The sequence below is a fragment of the Strigops habroptila genome, chromosome 7 (assembly GCF_004027225.2).
Source record: "Strigops habroptila isolate Jane chromosome 7, bStrHab1.2.pri, whole genome shotgun sequence".
Taxonomy (NCBI): Eukaryota; Metazoa; Chordata; class Aves; order Psittaciformes; family Psittacidae; genus Strigops; species Strigops habroptila.
The window spans coordinates 45,603,783-45,623,002 of record NC_044283.2 but is presented as its reverse complement, the minus strand read 5'-3'; the positions used below and the strand labels follow the sequence as shown (position 1 = coordinate 45,623,002).

The following is a 19,220-nucleotide window of genomic DNA, read 5'->3' as shown; positions in this document are numbered from 1 at the left end:
ATCCCAGACATTTTGGAGTAGTGATGCTGTCAGTATTAATGAGTACTGCCCAGTGGCAGGGTTACACCTGTGTTTTGGTATTAAACCTCTGGGTGAAGAGGCAGTGGGGTTTTGCTGTGGGAGGTGGGAGGAGGAGGAGTGGTTTTCTTTCCTCCCTTGTTAAGTGCCTGCTGTCTGGCAGGATACCCAGTGGTGTTTGTCTTGCAACAAACTACACTGCAAAATTGCACTAAGTGCTGTTTTTTCCCATTTAATCCTCTCCGGGCTTATCAGACCCTTGTCCCAGCACAGCTCTCTCTGGAGAGACGGGAACAAATCCCATGGATACAGCAGCCCAGAACCATTACCTGATGGGGAGCCAGAGCCCGAGGGGCCAAGCATCTGAGGAGAAGGAGGTGGCAGCAAGGTGGTGGCTAAATGGGAAAACCAGTGGTGGTGTTGAGGCCATGAGACTATTTTGCAGTGTTGTTGCCCTGTAACTACAACAATGCAGTATCCTATAGTGCCATCATGGCATCTGTGCATTGACCATCTCTTGCTTGAAAGCACGTTAGGATAGAGGGTATGGTGGTGGTCAAATTGCACCAGTCATGATAAAAAGTGTTTTCTAAAGCAATAGAAGAGCTGTAAGGACAGTAGCCAGTCAAAGTTCACCTGCCCTGTGACCTGGAGCTGGCCCTTGGTGACAGGCAGGTTCCATCCCCACCACCAGTATGTGGTCTCATCTATGGGGAAGCACTTGGGCAGCAGTGGAGGAGTAATTCTGGGACAGAGCTTTAGATGTTGGAAGGCTGGTCACCTCCAGCTGTGCCTGCAGTGAGAAAGAGGTTTCACCAGAGGATGGTCAAGGGAGTTTAATTTAGCTGCTTTGAATTGCTCTTAGGAGGAGCTTATTTTTCCAAGCGCTTAAAGAGGGAGGGGGAATAACAGGTTTCCTAATTTTGGAGCCCAGAGTGAGGGAGTGCTCATGTCCCCCCTGAGCTTTCCTGCCTCCACAGCTTCCCCTTCTCGCTGAGGGCAAGGCAGCAGGTGAAGCTGCAGTAGCTTTTTCAACCCTGCAGCATTTCTGACTTGCTCAATGAGCCTGGCTTGCCCGCTCTGCTCGGGTTTTTGTACAGATACAGAGGCTTGAGACACCCAGCCTCAGTCTGTGGTGTTCTGGGGCAGTGCCTGAGACTGGCAGCCTGCATGTTGAGTACCACAGGACTTTCTGCTGCAGAAGCAAAGGGCACCCCAGCAACCCCTAGAACTTTCTTGGGGAGCTGCTGCTTACAGCTCCTGTCTGCTTTGGTGCATGGGGTGCTCCTATTCAGCTCCGTGGCCTCTTACCAAAGCTCGGAGCAGCGTGTTGGTGAAGGCAAAACCCTACCAGAACAGGACGCTTCCATCCATGCATGGTCAGTGGGGAGAGGCTGGGCAGCCAGCGAGCAATGGTGCCGGTGAGACATTTTGCCTAATGCAGTGCCGGAAACCACTCGGATGTGATGCTGAACCTGTCTGGGCTAGAATCTGGCAGTGGGGGAAGGATGGGGTGTCATTGCCAGAGAGACTGGGGAAAGGAGGGGAAGTATGGTAACAAGAGAAAAAATGACTAAAGATTGTGAAGAGGAAAAAAGGAGGGAAAAGAAAAAAAGGTGCCGCTGATAAAAATAGAGTGAACAAAGATACTGGTAGGAAGGGAAAAACAAAAGCTTGCTTATTTTAAGTGATAGGCAAAACTGATAAGGGACAACAGCAGATTGCAATCTAACCATGAAAGGAAAGACACACAATAGCAAAAGGGAAGTGAAATGAGAGAAAGGAGGGAGTGACTGATTCATAACTGCTTGCACCTTGTGTAACCACCACCACCTCTTTTATGTAAACTTATCTCAGTGTAAAATGATTTTAAGGGTTTGTGCAAAATGGAATCAAATCTCCCCACTCTGGCTGGTGGAAGTGTGCAGCAGTCCTGCTGTACACTCATTTAATGTCAGCTATTACACAGGGTACAAAGCAGTCAGCAAGTCAGATCTCACTAGTGACCCTGTAAGTCACCTCTTATGTTTTGCCTACATACATATTTTTTGTGCTGAATTACATTGTCCTGTTGACTGAAGTTGTGGGTTAGTATTTTAAAATTAAGGTCTCTGCCCGTCAGTAAACGTGCAAACAGTAAAGACCTGAACACAGAGATGCATAAATCATGTAATTTGTGGTGTTTGGGGGTTTTTCTTAAATGAGACAGAAACAAGGAGCACTGTGCTGCCCTTGGGAAGTGAACAGCCCTGAAGTATTGTAGAGTAAGTTTGTAGTTCCTTATTGTCTTGTGGATTTAACGTGACGGCTTAGTTTCTGTGCCTGCCTGCTAGTCCTGTGTGTCATGTGCATCGCTGGTTTGTGTCTGAATCTTGATTCCTGGCAAGAGGAGGAGGGTAGGGAGTTGAAGGGCCTGTACTTGACCGACTCCTTGACCCGTGCTTTACGTGCTTTGTTGCTATTAACTGCCTTTCTTCAATAGCTATTGTCTGATTTCTGTCTTGGTGTGTTGTGTCTTTTATTCAAGTCCTTTGCCCCAAGCCCGCTGCCTACAACCCACGAGGTGCCTGCTGCCTGCTTAGGTATTTTCTGTGGCCTGCTGCTGACCCAGTTTCTGCTGCGTTTAAACTGCCCTTTTGAAAAGGGGGCATTTCTGGCCTTTGTGAGTGTTCCCAGTGTAGCTGGGATAATGTGGCTGATCCCACAGATGCGGGTAGCTGCTTTAAAACAAACACACCCCCGGCCCAGGTCCCCATGCTTTCAGTCTTGCTTGGATTTTTTCTTTTCCTCCTCCTCATAAATAAAAACAATTATTAACGCTTTCTGGTCACTGAAGCGGTGGGCTGCATTTTGGTGGATGGTTTGTTCTTGGAATAGTTACTGAATGTTTGCTGTGAAGGGGGAGCTGTGCCCAGCCATAAAGAGTGTACACTGCCAGATTGTAAGATGGGGACCTTTGCTTTTGCTCTCAAGCTGAAGAAGCTCGTTTGGGACTTGGAGAACTGCAAGTTGCCCCCTCCATGTCTTTTGCGGCTTTGTCATGCGGCTTGGAGGTTAGGTTGTTCTGGGAGCAAGTACTGGACTAGGGACAATGAGACTTGGTTTTAGCACTTGCACCTTGTTATTTTATTTTCCCTCTCTGATGAAATTTTACAAGCTGTGGAAAGGTGATGAAAACGTGACCTCGTTGTAGCTGCAAATCCATGACGTGGTTTGGGGCAGCACCTCGTGCTTGCTTATTCCCTCTGTCTTTTTGCAATGTTTTCCGTTTTGAAAGAGCGGTCTGCCTCACAAAGCCTTTGTCGCTCCTTTTTTAGTGTGAAATATTTCTGTGGAGTGACATGGAGAAGCCTGTTCAGAGGTTAAATGCACTTGCCAAGCTTGTTTTCCTGCACTTAAGTCTTGTGTATCCGTACTTCAGAATGCACCTTTAAGGAGCGAAGTGGTCCACTCCAGTCCCATTCCCAGGCCCACCTCTCTGCCCATGAAGCTCCACTGGCTTCAGGAGGACTTTGTGCAAGTCCGAGTGGGTTCCCACATGGGACCATGACGTTGATTTGCTTATCTTGCCAGTGGGGAAGGACCGGAGATCGATGCTAAGCCCAGTTAAATGCATCTTTGGGCTGCAGAGAGATCTTTGGCCTGTCCAAAGGATCTTTTCCTCTCACAGGCAGCTTGAGAAATTCCATGTCAAGCAGGTTAATATCTTGAGTGTGCATCTTTTCTTGCAGTGAAAGAAGACTTCTGGTTTGAGGCTTGTTAATAAACTAAAAATAGCATTACTGGTTCTTTGCCCTTAGTTTCACAGGTGAAAATTTAAAGTTGGTGAACTCCGATTAGCTTCTAGCTTTGAAATAAAGGCAGAAATGCAAGAGTCTAGGGAAGGTAGAGTGTTAATATAGTACTTGATTGCAAGTACTTTTTCTTAACTGATACAAAATAATCAAAAGCTGACTTCCTGCTTTTTTTCTAAAGCTAATTTTTTTCCTTTTCCTTCCCCCACCAGCAATCCTGCTGAAGGAAACAAATGTTAACTTGTTGGCTCAAGGTGCCCCTTGTTAGAAATCAGAGCTCTAGAGGTTAACGTGGCAGCCGTAACATACCTGAGGTTGTTTTTGGTGGTAGACATTTTGTTAATAAACTGTGAAACAGGGTGTGTTTCACATGGTTCTGCTTTGTTTAATAGCAGAAGGTTGCAGCATTTTGTACGTCAGAAGAAATTGGCTCAGAGCATATGCTGTGCATTGGCTTCAACAGATCCCAGATGTTTTGTAAGGACCTGGTAATTTCTGCAATAAGCGTTGTAACTATTAATCCTGGTAATGCCAAAGTTTTTGAAATTTTTCCAGTTGGAATTTTCTGGTATAAGTTTTTTCATGTCTCTGTTTTCTTTAACAACATTATCTAACAAAGTATAAATACACGGTAGTACATAGGAGTAGGTCACAAATGCACTGTGAGAGCGCTTCCTTTTATTAATAGCACTAAATCGTGGAGCTGTCTTCCCATTTTGCATACCACGACCCAGAGTGCTGTGTGACACAAGACAGGCGAGCGCAGCAAGCTGCTCTTTTCAGAAGGTGCAGGCAGGGGAATTCAGCGGGCTGTCTGGATGGTGTCCTGCCACCATGTGTGGAAATGATCTGAAGCTGTGGAGGACTCCCCCTTTCTTTTTCTGCCTGCAGGAGGGGATGTATTGGGAAGTATAACTGGAGTTTTGTATGGGGAGCTGGAAAATAAAAGCTTGTAGTTTGAGAGTAGGTATATGTGACTGTGCAATTGAAGCAAGTAGGTATATGTGACAGTGCAATTAGTTAATAAAAAGTGAATGAACAATAAAAGTAGTATGCATTTTTTTATCACTATAGTAATTTTAAAAGGTTCTTCATACAAATAAAGTTCTGTATTTTTCTGGAACAAATACATGTCCCATCTAATAAATAATACTGCACATCACATGTAAAATGGCATTGATCCAATAGATTACTAGGTGCACCAGAACAAAAAGCTTTGCAAGTGACACCAAAATGTTTGGAGGGGGACTACAGAAGAGATAGTTCATGCATCCCAACTGGGAGGGCTGGAAAGCAAGAATAAGGGAGTGATGCCCCTGATTTTGGGCCAAAGCTACTTTTTGGTGTTGCTCTTTGGTTAGTGACTTACCTTTTAACTTTTCCTCCTTAAGATTTGGTAGTGACCCCTGGGGTGTGGGAGAGCAGCTTTGTTCCCCTGCGCTATGCAGGATGACTTTGCTTCACCCGACAGCACCATGCTTGAAATACCTTTAAGGAAAGTGTAGCCTTTCTCCTTCTCTTTGTATTTCTTTGCATCCTATTTTTGCAGTCATATAATACAGCTTGAGAAAATGCTGTTTAATGACACGAAAAAATGGGTATTCTTAGAAAGCTAATAGATGTGGTTTAAATTCTGGGTATTTTGCGCATGCAAAGGGAAGTCTTGCATGAAGTTTTGTCTGTTAGAGGAGAGAATTAAGTTTTTAATAAGTCTGGCAATCAATAGCAGTAATAGTTTTTCTCCTTATAAAGCTGAAATGTAGCACTGAGAAAGCTGGTGTTGGTGTGACTCAAGCAAATGCTTGCTAAGAGGATTTTGAAAGAAGTGTGTGTATATAAGTTTTCAAGAGGGACTTCCCCAGTGTCTTACCAGCCTAACGCATCTAAGCTATATATTGTAGTGTTTGCTTTTCCACATTTGTAGCATATGAAGCTGTGTGGTAAAGTACTGTCTAGGTAACTTGTACAGTTTTCCATATTGAACCCATTTTGGTTGTGTGTCTTCATACGCTGGCTTAAACAAGAAATGGTATTGGATGCTCATAGGTAAATTACTATGCTTAAAGGTTGATGCTCAAAGGTTATGCTTTGTTTTTAAAGATTTGGGCTGAAATTCACAAAGAGAAGAAATGCAAAGTCCAGGCTGATGTTTCCCACTATTGTTTTAAACTTGGATTTTGCAGCTTTGAGACGTGAACTTACTGACTTTTCCTTGTCTTCTTTTCAGAGCAGGTGGTATCAGGTGCATTGTCCAGACTAAGGGGAATAAATTAAAAGCAGAAAATATTATTACTATTTTTTTAAGTCCTAGGTATGAGTTTTCGTGTATTTGCTTAGTTTCCTGTTCAGTTAATGTTCTTTTCTGTTTGGGGGGGGGAAGTAGGAAGTTTTTTGGTTTTTTTTCTTTAAGTACTTAATGGGTTCAGTGTAAAGGTTTCCTATGGGCTGTTAAGATCTTTGCCTTATCCGTTCTGCAGGCCTATACACTTTCATTATAAAAAATACCCTAAAAGGCTTGGATTAACATAGAAACAGTAAAAGGCAGCTCTGGTAGGAAGATTATAACTCTTAATTGCTGTAGGAAGATTATCACTCTTAATTATTAAGCAGGTCAAACTTATCAGCGACCACAGAGCTCTTTCATGCATTCTGCTGAACTGTGCAAACTTAAAATGGTTTCTGTTAATATGGAAATTTTTGACTGTGGCTGTAAGTAGAAAAAGGAAATGGTTGGGTGCAATGATATTTGACAAGAATGTAACTTCCTATTGCCGTGAACTTTGCAGCTTCACTGTGCTTCCTGTCAATGCCTCCCCCCTTCTCTCGAGGCAGGAGCCAGATTCCCCAAATTGGAGAAATACTGCATTGCCCCAGTGAAACACTTGAAGGAGGGTTGCTGCTGAATGGACAGAAATTTGCCCTCTGCTCTTCAGCTTGGGGAGCTTTATAAGTAAAATTGTGTGTGCGTGATGAAACGAATTTTTATTTTAACTGGTCAAAACAGAACTGCAATTGATCTGTTAAAAAGCTGAGGTCTGTTTTCACTTGGATCTCTTCCTTCTGTACTGGTAGTTGTCCTGTAGACACTGCAGGAACAGAAAACTAGTTTATTGTTATTTTTAAGGGAATTAATTTAGTAGAGGCAGGTGTGATAGAATCAGTATTTGTTTCTTCTGGAATATCTCTCTCTTCTTTTGTTAGATTCCTAATTACATTAGTACAGGACTATGCTAAAAACAGCCCTTGCCACTAAAGTCTCCTGCCATCGTTTCACCATTGCAAGGACAGAATTAAATACTACCTAATAAGTAAAAATAAGTGTGCTAGCCCTAGGTACAAGGTGGGTAGGTATTTGTTCTATCCTCTGCCTTTCTTAAGGTTGTTTTATCCTACCGCTGCTGTGAAATTTGAGTGCTTTCAGTAAAATGTTTTGAAAACTCTGGATAGAGAATGCTTATTTAAATTTCATGGTATTTCAGCACAAGGTTTGCAATTACTGCTTTGCTGTTAGCTGGAGAAGGCACCATGCTGACACAGTAGAAGACTTTTCTCTAGGTACTTCTCCTTCGCTAGGGTTCGTGTTTTCTAAGTGTCTCAAAAAGGCTATGAGCTGCACATTTCCACTTAAAAACGTTTCATTTTCAGTTTAGAGACTCTGGGCAGAAGCTTGGGTGATCAGTGTGATCTTTCAGAGGTATGGAGTCTCCTAGGTGCTCTTGAAGTGATTTTGAGTTGTGAGAATTGAGCTGCATTCTTCAAAAAGCAGCCATTTATTTACATGTATAAATGAGGCCACGGTGCTTTCAGGTTTGACTGCCTTTCTTAATGCTTGTTAATTAAGTAAGATAGGCAAAAATTAACATCTCAGAAATTATTTGTGATCATAGTGTCAGTTTTTGAAGAACAAACCTGGGTTATGCAAGCAGTTTAAAGGGTTTTTGGTTTTGTTTGGGTTTTTTGGTCTGGTTTTAGTTGGGTTTTGGGGGGGTTTTTTGAGGGTCTGTCAACTACAGGGTAAGCAAATTACTCAAAAAAAAGGGAATTTGGCTTAAAAGCTTTGAGGTTTAAAAATTAATAAAAATAGCAGGAGCTGCTTTGTGTGCCTTTGGGATTTGTGTTTTTATTATGCATACTCATGGACTAGAAGCATTCTTTAAAAAGACATGAAGTACAGTATTTTCTCATACCCCTGGAAGTCCAGGACCTGGTAATTCAAGATAAAACATCGAGAATGCCAAGGCTTCTGATGGAGCCAAAAGCGTGTGTTTGTATTAGGCAAGAGACTCTTAATTTGTTTTGGGAAGAACTTAAAAAAAAGAATAGACTTTACTGTGTCTGTGATTTTAACAGTTTAACAGAAGATTGCTGATTTATTCAAATTGAAATGTAAAGAAGCTTAAAAAAAAGGTAAACTAAAGGTTTTATTTCAGAGTAGTTATCGCTGTCTTAAGTACATGGAGATTGGCTTATGAAATATTGCAAAACAAACGGGCACCTGTTATGTTATAGGAAGCAAAAAGGAAAATGAACGTGAATGTTCTGCTTGCCAGGATATTTGGGATTTGCTGGCAATGATAGAGCTGCTTCAGGGGAAAGTATGTTTTATGTGCGTTTTGGACTGGTGGGCCCTATAGATTAATCCAAAACAAATAATTTAGATATTTCTCAGCCTCGCGGAAACAAGACTCCTTTTTTTGTGCGCACAAGTAGTTGCAGGTTCAGCTTAGGCCACGTAAGTGCCTGATTTGCATGCCTAATTCACTGATAACTCACTTCTTATTCCCCAAGGTCTGTGCCTGGGGGTTTCTAGGGTACGTTTTCTTCTGCTTAAGTGTAACTGTCTGTCCGAGGTAGCTAAAAAATACAGGGTCCCCCTGGACAATCTCTAGAGAGTGTTGGATGTTGCTTGAAATCTGGGCAGCTAAAGGATTTTCATAGAATCATAGGATGGTTTGGGTTGGAAAGGATCATCTAGTTCCAACACCCCTGCCCATGCGTCAGACTAGACCATGTTGCCCAAGGCTCTGTCCAACTTGTCCTTGAACACTGCCAGGGATGGAGCATTCACCACTTCTTTGGGCAACCTGTTCCAGTGTCTCACCACCCTCACAAAGAACTTCTTCCTTATATCTAACCTGAACTTCCCCTGTTTAAGTTTAAATCCATTACTCCTTGTCCTACCACTGCAGTCCCTGACGAAGAGTCCCTCTCTGGCATCCTTGTAGGCCCCCCTCAGATACTGGAAGGCTGCTATGTTGAAAGGTTTCAGAAAGCAAATGAACTCAAGTCATTGTGAATTCATTTCTTAATTTAGTACAGATTTCAGTTATTTCAGAAGTTGGGGCTAGTTTATGGGAGGGCATAATTCCATTCTGCCATTAAGCATGCTTTATTGTGCTGCTGCTGCTGAAATACAAACCACAGGCACATCTGGAGAGGAAAGCCGTGCCTTTTAACCAGGATGCTCACTATAGTGCTTTGTGCTGCACTATTTATCATCTCTGCTAGATTTCTTCACGAGTCTTATTCTGGTTCTTATTGCGGTCTGTATTTGACTTCTTTGGATGTTTTTCAAGGAGGCTGTTTGGGTGTGAAGGAAGGGAAAAAAGCCAGGTTTTTTTATCTGTGTCCTTCCACTTATATCCCATTGAGAAATGTGACTTTATAAGTGCTATATTGTGAGATCCTGTGAGTTTGATCATTGCGATTTTGTTGTAGTTTTATAATAAAGAAAACTGAAATACTGCTGGCTTAGGTGACTATTTTGCAAAGGGTTTGTATAAACATTATTGCAGAGTTTTATAGGAAAAGAGAACACAGGCAGCGAGAGAAAGGTACCCAGAAAGACAAATAATGTCAGTGGAAACACCAGGGCTAGAGGAGAGGAGTAGAGGGGGCTGCTCAAGTTGCTGGAGGAGAGCGATGACGAGGGGCTGAATGGAAGTAATGGAGAATGGTTTGTGCTTTACACATTGAGCTAGGCTTACCTACCTCTTTATATCAGTACTTTTAAAAGTAAACTAAGTAGCAGCCCATTGAAACTTTGGTGAGCAGGTCTTGGCTATATGCTGCTTTGCCAATTTCAGAAGTTTAGAGAAAGAAAACAAAGATTGCTAGACCTCTCTGCCCCTTAAATCGTGACTTTGGCCAGAAACCATGGGATTTGTTTTTAAAGAGATTGTCTCATCCATTTCACTGGTTTATTTTGGTTTAGCTCCCCTTTCGTATTTTCCTGTAGCCAAAACATGCAAAATATCAGGCATGCATGCACACATGTTATTTGATGGGTAACACCATTTTGGCCTCTCCTGCTTTTCACAGCCTAGGATTCAGTCTCTGATGTACATAGCATAGCTCAGCAAAAAAGATGACCACCCTTCTTGCAGAAGCAGCACTGTTCTCTGGTAAAGCTGTAAGTGGATTCCTAAGGATGGTTTGCCAATCCCCAAGCATTCAGAAGCAGTGAGTCAGTCCTCCTCCTCTTCCCAAACAGTGCGGTGCTGAAAATAGTGGAGTTTTTTGACTTCTAGGTTTCCAGGGTTTAAAATTCATGTTTTTGTTCTTTTACCTGCTGGACATTTTAAAAAATAAAAACATCTACAAAGACTGAGAGGTTCATGTGTTATCGCCTGAGTCTCAGGTTGGTACCGGCAGGGCTTCAGGAGAAGTTCCATAAGTCTCTGGAGCTGAGGTGGTGAGCGTGTAAGGGCTGAGGCTGTGGGGTACTGCACAGGAGCCACAGCCCTGCAGGGACACACCACATATAGCTTGCTTGAGAGCTGTATAGGGGTATTGCAAGGTGAATATATTTTCTGATTTCTGAGGACTCTTTCTGCCTCTAGGAAAAAGGATAAATTTGGTTACAAAAAATCATAATTTAAAAACACATCTGTTTCTGGTTTTGGCAGAGTTGTTGTGATGGTAAACTCAAGTTTTAATTTCATATTTCCAAACAATTTTATCATCTCTTTCAAAGCTGCTGTGTGTCTTTTCAGGAGCTGCAGTTTAACCTCTGTAATGACTGCTTGGTGCTTTTACTGCCTTTGGTAAATGGGAGGTTGAGAGAAGAGAGGGACGAGGGGATGTGACAAACCAAAGCTTTGAATCATCTCTGCAGAAGACTTTGGTTCAGCTGCTATTTCTCTGTCAATTTCCTCTTAATTAACTGTTTTCATGTGTAAAATTTTTTTATTTTTTTGCTTGCATGGGCTGTAATCAGAACTATTAAAAGCATTTGGGTTTAGTTGTTCCCATAGTGTGAATCTTATCCTCTTAGTCTGCTTTTTGTTTATGAAGGGTAATCTAGAGGAATGAATCTAAAATTAGTCAGTAAATGAGGGGATTTTAATTTCATTTCTCTCATTTCAGCTTACATATAAAAATTGTATTTTCCTAAACAATACATGCTTTCTTATCGCAGAACCTCATCCTGAGGGTTCATTAATATTCCGGCACTGAACATCCGAAGTGCCAAAATACCAAACATAAGTACAATTTTACTTTATCAGTATACTGAAAAATAAAACAGTACTGCCTAAGCAGATTCACTCAAAAAAGACCTCTCGTTAGAGAACCCAGACCTTTTTGCCTGCTGTTTCCAAGAAAACCCCACAACCGTAAAGCAAAAGACCCAACAATAAAATGCCTTCCCCTGACTTGGTTTTTCTTCATCTGCTGTGAACAAAGGGCACAAAAAGGAAGGATGAAGAAAAGGCACCAAGTGGCAATTATGATTATTCTCAACTACAGTAGGCTTGCTATCTGAATCATTGGATAACATGCATTCTAAGCTAATCTAGAGTAATCAATTAAAGTAAAGAATTGAAGACACAAGGCAGACTTGAAGGAGCTAATAGAAGAAAAAGTGACGCTGGGATAAACTTCCTTCCAGGAAATGTTCTTTCGCTTCCGGTCAGATGCAGCTTATTCTGCGGATTGCTGAGTGTTCTATATGTGGAATTAGATGAATTAACTCCAGTTTTGAAGTTTGTATTTTTTTTAAAAAGGACACAACAAAACAAACAAATGAAAGAAAAAACCAACACAAAATGGGGAAATTCAGAGTAGATTTGGCCTTTTGTTTGGATTTTTAGGAGAAATACTTCTCTTGTGATTTTGGCTGGTGAAGTATGACTAAATCTGTTAGGAAGACAGAAAAATATCTTTTGGTCTTCGGGGAAATAAAAGGGTCTTTGCTTATTTGGAACAAATGTTTGTGTGTCCTATAAATTGCATATAAATATTAGGGTTTGGGGCTGCGAAAATATATATATATCTATATATATATAAAATTTATATAAATATATAAAAATTCATACTGACCTGGGCGTTTACCTATTTTTACTAGTTACATCGAAGAGTATCAGAACTGAAAGAAGTGAGGGCAAAACAGTTTCAACTGTGTATTTAACAGCGCTCTCAGCATCCCTATATTAGCATCCCCTTTTAGTCCCACATCAGCAGGACACCAGAATGCTCTTTCCTGGTGCAGGAAATGTTGTAAAAGGCTGGAATAACTTATCCATATTCTCTGATGCCCTTTTTCCTACAGAAAAGCACATACGGGGCTTCTCAGTGGAGGGAATATGATGGCTTAAGATTTTACAGCTCATGCTCCTTTAAACAACAACAAAACAACCCAAAACTGCTGCCCTGGAGTGACACATTTCTCTGCTTGCACAGGCAGTCTGGGGGTTCTTGCATTCCTCCATCCTGCTTTTCTCCCCTGGTATCACCCCTCTTCCTCACCCCACCTTCCCCTCCAGCCCCTTTTTGTCTGCTCCACATACACCTTTCTCCCCGGCAAGCATCCCTGGTGCTGGGAGCTGTGTGCATGCTCAGGGTTTGCCCCTCTCTGCTGCGTGTTTTCTGTGGATCACCCATCTGATGGACAGAGCCTTGGGTGGCATGCTCTAGTGTGAGGTGTCCCTGCCCATGGCAGGGGGGTGGAACTGGATGATCTTAAGGTCCTTTCCAACCCAAACCATTCTGTGATTCTATGAATCAGGTGATGAGCTGGAGCAGGCTGGAGCTGCGGATCTTTTGGGTTCACCTTCTCCTTCCCCCCAGAGCCTGCTTCCATCTTCGCCTGCCCTGGGTGTTCTGGGTGACCTGTGGAGCCCTCCCTTGCCTCCCTAGTGTTTCACCTGTTCTTTTTTCCTGTAGCTGGATGATCCAGGGTGTCAGCATTTTAGATATATTGTGAGGATGAAGAGGAGGAAGGGCATTAAATTCTTGGGCTGGCAGTGATAATGAGGCCAGTTAAACTAGCTTTTTGATACAAAGGCAATTACTGCTAAGTGTTCAGAGTACTTGCCAGGAATTTCCGTCCCCTCTCGTATTTCTTTTTCCCTTTCCAGTTCTGTGCTCCACTTGTGCTTGAAAATGCCCCTGAAATGTTGGAATTGGCCTGCTGTGTCAGAATTTATCATTCAGAAGTTGGTGTTCAACTGGTCTGCCTGAAAAAACAGAAAGATGCCATAAGTGTGGAGTCCGGCTCTGTTCGATTGCATGCATAATGCGATGTTAGCCGATTTTACAAGCAATGAAATAACAGAAGCAGCCTGGCTTCCAACTATGAAGAGGACTGTTTCTCCACGTTTGTTGTTTCAAGACTTCCATTCTCAGGCTGATATTTGTGTGTCTTTCCCAGGCTTGTAAAGTTCTCGTGAAACGATCCATGTACTTTTTTGGACATGTTGTCTGCGCTGAAAGAGAAATTTTTGGCATAATTTGAGGTGAATCTATTAGTGAGATGAGGTTCTTAAAGGAAAGAAGAAAACCCCCAACAAATCACCAAAAAAAAAAACCAAACCGCCAAACCCCAAAACTAAATATTTTGTTTTAAAAAGTTACTTAAGTTACTTCAGCTTTTAAATGTCTTAATAAATTGCCTTTGACATTTATTTCCCTGTCAGATCCCCTGCAGAGATCTGAATGTGTTGAATGGTGTTTGGAGCTCAGGGGTGCAGAGGGGTGTTCTGCCAGCTCCCAGCTGGCTTTACGAGACTTGTGGTAACACATTTCTAATATAGATGGGCCTGTCCCTTTTTGATGGGCAGAATGATCCTCTGCTCACTCCTGCTATTCCAACCTGTCATCTTCTTCCTTGTTGAGGGGGGAACCCCGAAACACTGGTGGATTTCTCTTTCCACTAGCCCTTCCATTGAATAAACTCATCAGCTCTCAAGTTGTTTTTTGGCACTGCTTCAGGGCTGCTGATAAGCAGTGCAGACGCCCTGGAGCTGGCCAGGGTTGTGCACACAGCGCCCTAGGAATGTGGCTGTTCTACTTTCGGGGCCAGGCTGGGGCTTGGGGCAATTCGGCAGCCTTTGTGGGGTGCAGAGTAGAAGCTGGATGACTTGTAACCACAGACCTGTTCCTGGGGTTGCTGGGGAGTGGTGTGCAGGGATGTTTTCCTCCATGCTCAGAAGTTAGCTCAGAGCCTGGAGAGGCTGAGGCTCAGCTTCTGCCATCCTGGGTCCTGGCTGCCTTCTCCAGAAGGAATAGGACAGTAGCCTTGGGATCCTGCTGCAGGTGCTGCTGATGTCAGAGGGCTTTTCCCTTTTTCTGGCTAGGAGAGGGTTGGCTGTGATTGTCGTCTGGACAGGAACACAGTGCATTTTTAAGAATCAGTGCTACAGCATGGCCTTGTTCACCCAAACCAAATGAAATACAGTCTTCTTACATCCACAACTGCATCTGCACCCCGTGCATCAGGGGCCTATTGCAGAGAGTGAGGGCTGAGAGGAAAAGTGCTGATGCCGCTAGAGCTCCCCAGAAGGAAGATTAGTAAGTCTTGGAGAGCCACTGCCAGGTACTCTTGCTGGCACAGAGGAGCACTTGGCTTCTTGCCCTTCTCAGCAAAGGTTTTTCTGGTGGGAAAAGATTAATTCAGCAGTACCTGCAAGATGCTAGAAACTTGAGCCGCGATGGGGTTCAGGGTGATACTATAGTGCATAAACCACAGGCTTAACTTTGATTTTGCCATATATGTGTGTGCATATAAAAAAAGGATCAGAGGACCCTTAAGAAGTGTGCCTTGCCCCAAATGTCTGGGGATTTCACTGCAGTAGTAATTTTAATTTGTGTACGTTTACTACAGCAATATTCAGACTTTCCTTCTGGGTATGTCTCTGAGGCTGACTTGGAAAGGGAAGAAGGTGCTCGTTGCTGCCATGTTTCTAGGAACAGAGAAGGAGTTGGCTGGGGCAGAGACAAGATGGTTGGAAGGAGACTGTCATTCACCCAGAGTTTGTAGTTCTGCATCATCTGTTCTTTCATTACTTTCTAGTAGCTCCCCAGAAATGCTACCTGGATATACTGCATTCCTCCCGCTACCAGCAAGGGAGTTTGCTCCCTCGTATGAGCAATATTTTCATAGAAGTTGTGGGTTTTCATAATAATAAACCTGATTTTTCCTGAGTGGTAATAAATTATGGTGTCTATTGGTTTGGAATATAACAACAGAATTATGTAGGTACTTTAATATATTAAAGGTGTAATGTTACAGAACTACATTTTTAAATTGGAGACCAATTAACTGTACTACCACACATTATGCAAAGCAGCTGGATAACTAATGAGACCACAGTCCATCCTTCCCTTCTCAGACTTATGCTTGCTATGATACTTATTAGCATCATCCAGTGAAGATGAAACTGGTTCTGGCCATGCAGCGTGCAGACTGCTTCTGGGGAAGTTTTTAGCAGCTTAGCACTGGGTACACACATGTAATGAACAAGTGCTGGACTTGCTTTTTACCACTGTGGTTGTTAGGACTTGCAGAGGACAGGTTTTAATTGAGAAAGTGGTGAAGATATCCTGGGATTTCTATGTTATAAGGCATTGACTCATGTTGAAATAAGCTAAAAATGTGCTAGAAGTGATGGGAATTGTATTGTGAATTTTCCTAGGGCAAAGGAAAGATGATGATGATCAGTGTTTCATATTATTTCTAACTCTCTTATGCATATAAGAAATGAGTTGGCTTTTGCATTAAAGCTCTACAGCATAGCAAGACCTTCTCTTGATGTCGGCTTTTGCACAGGCTGCTATTTACTCCTCTACCTCTGCATCTCTCGGGTGTGCTCATACCAGTGCTTGTGTGAATGTTGAATTGACAAGGCTGGGGATCTGCTCCATGCCGATGTAATTTTCATTCCCCAGGATTCTGAAGTTGTTTTCCCTCTGTAGTTCACTGTGCAGCCCCATAAACAGGTGTATCAGCATGACTGAGGGAGGTTGTCCAAGCCAGCATTGTCTTTAAAATGGGATACTTCTTAAACTGCACTTTTATTGGCATGGTATTTCCAGCACGTGCTGTTGTATAGAAACCTTCTTAAAAGGTCAGTCTTATGGCAGCGAGAGGAATGTATGAGAATATTTGGAAATAGATTATGGTTAGAATATAAAGAGTCAGAGCCTGTCCTTCCCTGCAGTGTTGTAGCATTATACCCACTAAATAATAATCATGGCCTCTTATCCCTTTTTTTCAGCTTCTCAGCAAAGATGCCTCCAAATGGGAAGGCCTTACATTTTCACCCGTCAGTTCTGCATTTTGGAATGCAGTGAGTATCTTACATAATTTTTATTTTGATTAATAATAAAGTGTGGAGGGACAACTATAGTGAGCTACATTTGGGTAAAGAGCATTAGCTGACATTATGCCATCCTCTTGGGGGGAAAAAAAAAAAAAGAGAAATAATAAGTAAATGCCACAGAGTTGAAACTGTGTTTCTTGCCTTGCAATACTTTGTAAATGAAAATCAACATAGTTTTCGAAAGGAGGAAAAGGGAATAGGGAACCATTATACATTCTGGGTACATTTCAGGTGATTCTGCATGGATGTCCAATCAGTTCTTCATGCTGGTTGTTCATTTCTTGAAAAATTGTCTGCCTAGTGGAGAGTGTGCTTGTTGCTTCCTTTAACTTCTGAAGATAAAATCCAGAAAGTCCCAGGCAAAACATACTCGTAGAATACTTGAGATTGGTTTGGTTTGGTTTGGTTTTTTGTTCTCCTTTAAGAAAACTTTAAGAATTAATCTTAAATGATAATCAGCCTTTAGTCTATCAGTAACCACAGGAAACATGGTCCCCTTTTGAGTTAAAGGAATGTTTCGGAGGATTCACAGAACGAATGTATAGGATGTATTAGCTAAAGCAGAAGCCTTAAGAGAATTGTTGCTTTAGCTGACAAAACAAGGCTTTGGTTATTGAAACTTTTTTATTCGAAACTTTGTGCCTTATAAGTTTTCTTAAACTCCAGGTGACTCAAATGAGTTTTGGCTAAGTGCACCTCTTACATCCCCATGTTGCTTATTTGTCTTTGTATATACCAAAGGGTGAAATTTGTTTGGCATGTTTCCAAAGAATAGATACAGCTAGGCAATTGTTGCATATTAGTATGTTTTAGAGTGATTTATGTTTGTTGCTGTTTTGTGCATAGTCTGTGCCTATAAAGTGAATAATTTCTTTCTCTTTTTCCCCCCCCTTTGTAGATTACTGGGGTTACCCAGAGCTAAAATGCTGCATGCCTACAACCCTAGTAGAGATAGAGAAGTTGTAGTGAATTCAGTGTTTACAGCTACTAGACAGTTTCATGTGTCTCCTGCTCATAGCCGGGTGAGTGTTGATGTACTTTTGGAAACTATGTAATGGCCAAGCGCCAAGCCTTCGTGCTTCCTTTGGCCTAAGCTTTTCATTCTGTGTTTTCTCTTCGTGCTTTTTTGTAGGACCTCCAACTTTTCTTCTGTTTTGCTAGCATTTTTTTTTTCTCACTTCTACTTAGACTGGTAAGAGAGAAGACATCCAAAACCTACAGTAGGAAATGTGTTTTACAGTAACAGAGAAGAAGAATTTTTCAGTGTTAAGGAGGCTGTTTAACTCTCATTCTTCTCTAAGCAGCATTATGCAGTAATCTACAGGCATGTGGGTGTTTTACAGCCTTGAGTTTTCAGTGTTTTGAATGATCTTGCATATTCCTCAAAAAACCTGCAGTGAAATGTTTTATGCATTTTGTATTGCGATTATGAGCATAATTGCCTTATGATCTAAGACCATTATTTTCACTCTGATTTTTTTTAGCAGTGTATAATAATATAATGCATATTAAGAATTAATTGCTGTGATCTTAGTTTGATGTAGCCCACATTTTATCCTCTGCTGATGTGCAAAGGGTTTTTATTGTGCTTTCATCTGATTTGTGCTTTTACTAGGGCTGAATGGGTATTACTGTGCAGACATGAACGTCATTGTTCTTTCAGTTAGACCTATTTGGTTACTAATCGTGTTGCCTCAGTTCAGCCTTGGCTCATTCGACTATGTATCACGGGGGGGATTGATTCAGTTTGTAATAGGTATCTATATGCGGGAAGAATTTTTGTGCATGCAGAGGCATAAAAAAGCATGATTAACTTCTCGAGCACAAAGGAGTCTTGACCGATGAGGCCTGAGCTAGCTGAGAGACTCCAGCCATAATATGGCGAGTTGCTGCGGGTTCTCAGTTCTTCTCTGTAGTAAGAGTTGAGAGCTGTGGACAGAAGAAACTTCTCAGGGCTGAGATTTGCATAATGGGATCTAAAGATAGGGGTGTACATGTGGAGATGTCTGTTGGGCCATGCGACTGAACGGTGAGTGTTGTGATCACTGGCACTGAGCAAGAAAGCTTCTTTGTGGTCTCTACAGGTGATTCCCGCGATGGGAAAAATCTCTTTCAGAGTACTCTTCCTGCCAACAGAAGAAGGCAGTATTGAAAGCTCATTATTTATAAATACCTCATCTCATGGAGTACTTTCATATCAGGTAACTACTCTTCTTTTTAGCTTGAGTTTTGGATTTACTCATGTTTTGAAAAGTGATTTTCATACATTTAGAACTTAGAGACTTTCAAAGTTCATTGAATTCCTGATACAAATCAGGTGGGGTAATGTTTACAGTTGATCCTGTATACTAGATCTTGCTAGTCTCATGATCCCTCATACATCTATATGACTAAAATTACTACTGTTGGTGCGCCTATTTGCAGTAGTAAAACGAAGTGTATTTGTATATGTATACTTAAAAGATCGTGATCCTACTAGTTGGCTTCATATAATACTGCAGTCTAGACTGCACTGTGCTGGAATGCATTTGTCATGAAAAACCTATTTAGGAAATACTTTAGGTGGTTTTCAGCTACTCTGTGGGATTTTATGTAAACACATTGGGGACGTAGCACAGAGTGAGAGGTTTAGGCCCTTAAAACAGGAAAGTCAAAGTAATGGTTGTGCATTAAAGCCATCTATTGTCTGATTAATCACTGAATACAAGCAAATCTTTAGCTTTTTTATTTTTATGAGGGACATTTCATACTCCAAATTCTTTACTGTTATTAATTTGTTAAAGAAAAATCTATGTCTGAATTCAGT

The 19,220-nt window shown here is 41.8% G+C and overlaps 1 protein-coding gene across 8 annotated transcripts in view; it reads left to right on the top strand.

Moving 5' to 3' along the window:
- The window catches only part of TMEM131L (transmembrane 131 like), an 84,683-nt gene that overhangs the window by 19,180 nt on the left and 46,283 nt on the right, over nucleotides 1-19,220 (top strand). For all 8 annotated transcript variants that reach the window (XR_003992414.2, XR_003992413.2, XM_030493203.2 and 5 more), the window contains exons 4-6: nucleotides 16,310-16,381; nucleotides 17,313-17,436; nucleotides 18,499-18,615. Coding sequence is in view for 6 of the 8 variants with exons in the window: in XM_030493203.2 (XP_030349063.1) it covers nucleotides 16,310-16,381; nucleotides 17,313-17,436; nucleotides 18,499-18,615 (313 nt within the window). In the remaining 2 variants the exon portion in view is untranslated. The remainder of the gene's footprint in view (nucleotides 1-16,309; nucleotides 16,382-17,312; nucleotides 17,437-18,498; nucleotides 18,616-19,220) is intronic.